Genomic DNA, 7,424 nt, shown 5'->3' with positions numbered 1-7,424 from the left:
AAATCACATGAACCAATATTTTATTCACAATAGAACATAGATAACATAACAAATGTTTAAACTGAGAAATTTTACACTTTCCACTAAATGAGCTCATTTCAAATTTGATGCTTGCTACAGGTCTAAAAAAAGTTGGCTTGGGGGCAACAAATGGCTGAAAAAGCAAGAAGTTTTGAAAAGATTCAGCTGGGAGAACATCTAGCAACTAATTAAGTTAATTGATATCAGGTCTGTAACATGATTAGCTATAAAGGGATGTCTTAGAGAGGCAGAGTCTCTCAGAAGTAAAGATGGGCAGAGCTGTGAAAGAGTGTGGAAAAAGATTGTGGAATACTTTAAAAACAATGTTCCTTAATTCAGAGAAACCGGAGAAATCTCTGTACGTAAGGACCAGGCCGAAGACCTTTATTGGATGCCCGTGGTCTTCGGGCCCTCAGACGACACTGCATCACTCATCGGCATGATTGTGTCAATGACATTACTAAATGGGCCCAGGAATACTTCCAGAAACCACTGTAGGTAAACACAATCCGCCCGTGCCATCTGCAGATGCCAACTAAAGCTCTATCATGCAAAAAGGAAGCCATATGTGAACATGGTCCAGAAGCGCCGTCATGTCCTGAGGGCCAAGGCTAATTTAAAATGAACTGTTTCAAAGTGGAAAATTATTCTATGGTCAGACGAGTTGGAAATAACGGACACCATGTCCTCCAGGCTAAAGAGGAGGGAGACCTTCCAGCGTGTTATCAGCGTTCAGTTCAAAAGCCAGCATCTCTGATGGTATGGGGGTGCATAAGTGCATACGGTACAGGCAGCTTGCATGTTTTGGAAGGCCCTATGAATGCTGAAAGGTATATAAAGGTTTTACAGCAACATATGCTCCCCTCCAGATAACGTCTATTTCAGGGAAGGCCTTGTGTATTTCAGCAGGACAATGCAAAACCACATACTGCAGCTATTACAACAGCATGGCTTCGTCGTAGAGGAGTCTGGGTGCTGAATTGGCCTGCCTGCAGTCCAGATCTTTCACCTATAGAGAAAAATATGTTAAAGACGACCACAAACTCTTCAGCAGCTGGAAACCTATATCAGGCAAGAATGGGACCAAATTCCAACACCAAAACTCCAGAAACTCATAACCTCGACCAGACGTCTTCAAACTGTTTTGAAAAGGAGAGATGCTACACCATGGTAAACATACCCCCATCCCAACTATTTTGAGACCTGTAGCAGGCATCAAATTCGAAATGAGCTCATTTTGTGCATAAAATTGTAAAATTTCTCAGTTTAAACATTTGTTATGTTTTCTATGTTCTATTGTGAATGAAATATTGGCTCATGTGATTTGAAAGTCTTTTGAACGTCCCTACATTTCCAGAATTTGTGTTGTATTACAATTAATGGCAAAAGGAATGTTTGGAAATGTAAACTGATATTTCCTACTGACACACTATACAGCAAAATATATAAATAACTGGCTCAATACCTTTTCTTTTGGTGAAATACGTGCCTAAGACTTTTGCACAGTGCTGTACATTTAAAATTCTTGACTGAGAATCAGGAACGAAAAGTCTGATATGGCCAGAGCGAAGTTTCACTTCACAATCTGTCTAAAACAAGCCACATTTACCCATATTCCCTGCTGAAAAATCCAGGTTTGTTTTGCATGCTGGGAAAAGGGGTAGGGGATATTTAAAGTTTGATGCTTGCATGTCTTGCCCATTTGAATAGAAGTGTCCTGATGCAATTTGTTGAAGCTCCAGTTGATCTTTGCCGAAGTTATCTTGATGAGAGAGAACCAGTTGGAGCCAGAGGATCTTTGATGAATGGAAAGACAAGGCCGCAGCCTAACACAAACTTATGGGTACTTAGAAGATTTCTGCTCAGCATCATCTTCACATCAGAATTTCTCAGAATCCGTCTGTGATCTTGTGATCAGTGATCTTTTAAACCATAAGATGTCACACCTCCAGGGGGTCAGTGAGCTAATCATAACATGCTTTCAGAGGAAAAGTTTATGATCTTTTGTCTTCAAGCATGTTGTTTGCATATGCAATTTTAATGGGTGTTGATGGAGAAACTATTAAAGATTCTTATAATACTGATATGTTGCACAGGTATCAACATATAAATAGAAACTTATAGAAATGTGATATACATGTGATCTTGATTAAGTAAAGCTAAAACATTCATTCAAAGAGTTTAGATTAATACATAGGCAAAACAGTATAAAGGAACATTATGATTACATAGGAACATTGGATAGATGATTGTGCACACAGTATCTCAAGCAGGGGCGTTTCCTCCGAGGAGGCAAGGGAGGCAGTGCCTCCTCAAAAAAACCGGATGAGAAAATAATCGATATTACAAAAATAAAACTATAAAAATGGTAAAAGTCACTCGTTTTTCTAAAGAAACACTGTCAAACAGCGACACCCGCAGGTAAAGTTGCAGCGGGGAGTCCGCGTCTCCGTGCCTCCCTTCAGCTCATAGAAACAAAGCAGAGCCCCTAAGCGTGCGGTGGGTTTAGTGGGGGGTAATTGAGAATGAATGGGGGAAAGTCACATGAGAGGAGGCAATGCCTCAATTGCGCTATGATTGGATATGATCGGTTATGATTGGACATGATTGGTTCGTGCGATAAATCCCACCTCTTGTTTTCGTGCGCTTTCTCGTCGAATCGGCCTGAATGAAGACAGTGATGGCGTCAATGGGAAGACTAATTAAAAAGTAAGTAAACAACTGTCACTTAGATATCACTACTTTATTTCATGTCAAAATCAAACTCGAAATGGCCTGAAAACATGATGACTCTGGGTTTTTTAGTGAGCAATCAGCGTGGTGAAAATAAAGGTACATATTTGTGTCTGTGACCACTGAGCATTGTGTACAAGCTTGATGACTGCTGAAAATAAATTGACTATTAAAAAGAAAAGCTGAATATTAGTTTATAAATAATATACATTGTTTAAATTGTTACTGCCTTTAGTTATTATTTTGGAATAAATGTAAAAATAAATAAAAAACACTAACTTGATGAAATTTTTACTTGGTTTTAATAAATAGAACATTACATAGTGTAAAAACAACAAAATAGAATTGTATTTAGTCTCTCTTTTTATGTAATATTAACTTAAAATTGTGTAACAGGGACATAAATGAGGACTTTGCCTCCTCATTTTAAAACACCACCGCACACCACTGATCTCAAGTTATTATAAAGGATTATATAGGATTAAGATGGACTGTATAGAAAAAGAGTACATTTGTCTGTTTCAAAGTGAATTTAGAGTGAAATTCCACATTTCTTTGAGTCCTTTGAGTCTTACCTTGATGATTTGTCTCTTCGAGGGCAGAACTCTTACCTCAATTTTGCTTGAGAACAGCATTACTGTGCTGGTCCACCAGCTAGACCAGCACAACTATAAACCAGCCTGGACCAACATGGAATTCATATATGCTGGATTTCTCAGCCTGCTTATCACTCACATGGAATGGTGAATTTTAGGAAGGATATTTATTTTATTTTAGAAGTACAAAAATAAACATACATACTGATAAACAGATCTAAGAAGGTGTACAAGCGAAAGCAATAAAATCTTATTGGTTCAAGACAATCAGCTGTTTGGTAAAGAGATCGGGGAAGTGAGGAAGAGCACGCCCGAGCCCTTTAACAAGATTTGCTCTCGACCCGACACACTTAGTCAAGCTTATAATGGTTTAATGTGATTTAACCGTAAGCCTTGTTTTATTTTGAATGTTCGCTGACGTAAACGGCAGGAACAAACAGATTAAAACATTGAGAAGTTTCTAACGGATCAGTAGAGAACTAAACAATCAATGAAAAATATACAAGAAAAATATACATCCATGATACTCTGAAAATCTCTTTAGATGATAAACTACCTGCTCTTCATCATATATTTTAAATGATACAAAATTCCATTATTCAGGGAAACTAAATCATGAAAAATCTACATTGTTCATTAAAAAAAAATAAACATCAATCTGATGTTTAAATAATGTACAAACTTCTGACTCAGGCTTGTGCTCATCATAATTCACTTCCAAGCCAAAACACAGGAAACAATGTAAATGGACATGGTATATTTCTTGGGCAGAAATAATGCATAGAGGCCTCAGTAGTAATGAAATCCTTGATAGCGCTGTTTGATTGCATTTCGTCCATATTTTAACACTGCATCTATCACACATTTTTATTTAGATAGACTATTTTTTATTGACAGATGCAAGAAGGTGCCCAAGAATGACCAAGAATTGCCAAAAGTGGCCTTTATGACAGAAAGTACCCAAGTATGAATGACATCACGAGTCCCAAGACTGTCACGAAGCTATTAAGGGGTCCAGCACTGGCAGCACCTGTGTAGTAATCCACATCTGTCTCATTATGGATGTCATGTCCTCCATGCCCGTGCCCGTGTCCATGTCCGTGCCCATACCCAGCGCCATAGCCTCCATATCCTCCATAGCCTCCATACCCGTGCCCGTACCCGTATCCGGGTCGAGCCATGGAGCTCAAGCCGTGGCCGACGAGCATTCCTCCCAGAGCTCCGGCAGCAGCCGCCCCTGCTACCTTCCCAGTGCTGTGTCCCGAGGAGCCTGCGGTATGGACGGGTGGAGCACGGTAATGCCCTGCGCCTCCTCCCCATCCCGCACGACCGGAGCTGCTGCCGCCCCATCCTCCGCCTCGACCTCCGCCGCGGCCGAAGCCCCCGCCCCGACGCGACTGGACCGCCGGAAACATCACAGTCAGGAGTAACAGGCAGTTCATCAAAGAGAAGATTTTAAATAGGGAAAGCATGCCGGGAGACACTGTGAAAACAGAAGGTCAGAGGTTGACTAAATCCACGTGTACTGTGTAGTCTGGTAACAATGTTCTAGATGACATCATCTGAAGGGTGTGCATGCACACAGTCTTTGAAAGCAAAGAGCTAAACATAATCTGAAAAACCAATAAGTCTTTGACTCATCGGTCACAATGAGATCTGTCTCTCAGTGATTAGTGGACACAGAGGACACAGACAGTGTCATGAGAGGGACATAGACAAGGCCAATAATGCCACGAAGAGAAGTTAGTCTTATTTACTAAAATGTGTATAGGCTCTTAACAGCAAAAAAAAACAAAAAAAAAACAGTATTTTGTCATGTACTCCAGTAAAAAATCTTTTAAAAAATGTATAAAGTACAAATTGTTTTCAGAGGATATAACTTTTAGTATGTATATTAGTATTTGTTTTTAGTACCATATTGGCTATTTTTTCTTTTTTTAAGCATACATTTAATACATTTTATAAAGATTTTTGTTTTAAAACAAGAACATTTTTTTTAAGATTTGTTCTCTGCAAAATAGTGCCTACTGATTAATTGCGATCGATTAATCTAACATAAAGGTTTGTAAATATATATATATATATATATATATATATATATATATATATTAATACACACACATATCTTACTCTTTTATTGCTTGACGAGAACTTGAGAACCTGATGTTCTTCCACCATGATTCACTATAAAATATCTCTGTATGTTATTGAAATTGATTAATTGCGATCAATTAATCTAACATAAAAGTTTGTATATATATACAGTCAAACCAAAATTTATTCAGACACCTTGAATATTTCATTCATTAATAGTTTATTCACTATAGTTTAAAAAAAATATGTGTCAGAAAAAATGAATCTTAATTATGTCAGATAACACTTAAGCAAAACATGGTCAGGTCAAAGTGTCTGAATAATTTTTGGTTCCAAATTTTTATCAATTTTACTGGTAGTCCACTGTATGAAGAATTTTTGGGTATAATATGTCACAGTTTACTTTATTTTGCTATCCTCACTTACATAAATGAACTATAGTGTCCTGCACCCACTAGTAAAAATATATAAAAAATGTCTGAATAATTTTTGGTTTGACTGTATATATACTCTTTTATTGCTTGAAGAGAACTTGAGAACCTGATGTTCTTCCACCATAATTCACTATAAAATTTCTCTATGTATGTTATGATCTAGAGTCAGTTAAACGAGCAGCACATGATCTTTTCAGAAACTGGGCCGCCAGTCTGGCAGCTTTAGAAAGGTAATCTGTTTTGGTTCAGGGTTTGGTTATCTCTTAATATTCTCACCCCTGCTCAAATCAAACAAATGCAACAAGACCGTTAATTTTTAAATCATTCGATTTTGGAATTTTACCACAAAATGTCACCCCACAATTGAACGATTTGAAAAAAGTATAAGGTCACAATACCTATAAAATGTAAACCACTGGAATTTGCATCAAAAGCAAATGTTTTCATTTAATTTTCTTCATTAACATGATATACAAGCATTTTATTAGAAATAAGAACAGAAATAACAAGAATACAGCATTCCTTTAGAAATAACAAAACAAATAATAGTAGACATTCCTATAAAACAAAATAGTTTAGTTCCTCCAAAAGGAGAGCGCACTGACTTACGTTGAATACGTATCTGGAGGAACTGTATTTTGGAAGGTTCAGGATGGCTGTCCAAGTGTCGTCCTCCTCTCTGTTCTGCTGTTCTTGAATGAATGAGAGTACGAGATAGGACTCACACATGTACACGTACACAGTGGCATTAACTGACTGCTGCTCATTCTCTGATTGGCTGAATGAATGAACCTACGTCGGCCCGTCTCACCGGCATAGGATCAGAACATCGCTCTAATCCATCAACAGGATTAAGACAGTCTATGGATTTGACATACGTGTTTAGGCCCAGGGGTCATACCGTGGGGTCGTTGTATCTCTCCATGAGCTCAGAGATGGTGGTTAGGTAACCCACTAGAGGACCTGCTGTCAAATCATGTGGAAGACTGAGATTTCTGACACTTACGCAATGTTTTTCTTTGTTGGTTGGTAGTGCGTGCTGCAAAAATCTTGGCCTTTAAAAGAAAAGCAATGAGGTCCAAAAGTCTGAGAAGACACAAATGCAAAACAAAAGCATTTTAAATAGTGGTCTTTTGGACTCTCACTACTACATGGGCATATTCACAATTATGTGTACATAACCAAGATGATGCTGCAAACGTAAAGTGTTATAATATCTAGATGTATATTTAGATGCTCACTCTACTGTATTTGTAATGTATGGAAGCTTGTTTCTGCCACAGAATTAAAAAAGTTTAAAATATAATTTTTTCCTCAGAATTACGAGATATAAACTCGCAATTCTGACTGTTTTTTCTCACAATTGCGAGTTTATATCTCACAATTCTGACTTTTTTCTCAGAATTACGAGATATAAACTAGCTACTGAGAGTTATGTCAAAATTGTGAGATCGCATAGTGAGAAATAAAGTCAGAATTGCGAGATATAAACTCCCAATTCTGGTGTTATGCAGGGGCGTAAATTTCATCTGACAGTTGGGGGGAG

General features: G+C 37.8%; 1 protein-coding gene across 1 annotated transcript; it reads right to left on the bottom strand.

Moving 5' to 3' along the window:
- Positions 1-3,521: 3,521 nt before the first annotated feature.
- Positions 3,522-7,025, bottom strand: prnpa (prion protein a). Its single transcript, XM_051904082.1, has 2 exons — positions 6,488-7,025; positions 3,522-4,833 (listed from the first exon to the last, which is right to left on the bottom strand). The coding sequence occupies exon 2, from the start codon at positions 4,820-4,822 to the stop codon at positions 4,295-4,297; it is 528 nt and encodes a 175-aa protein (XP_051760042.1). The 5' UTR covers positions 4,823-4,833; positions 6,488-7,025; the 3' UTR covers positions 3,522-4,294.
- Positions 7,026-7,424: the final 399 nt, after the last annotated feature.

The sequence above is a fragment of the Ctenopharyngodon idella genome, chromosome 8 (genome assembly GCF_019924925.1).
Source record: "Ctenopharyngodon idella isolate HZGC_01 chromosome 8, HZGC01, whole genome shotgun sequence".
In the NCBI taxonomy this organism is placed as follows: Eukaryota; Metazoa; Chordata; class Actinopteri; order Cypriniformes; family Xenocyprididae; genus Ctenopharyngodon; species Ctenopharyngodon idella.
Note: the sequence above shows the minus strand (reverse complement) of the source record. Positions and strands in the feature narration are given on the sequence as shown.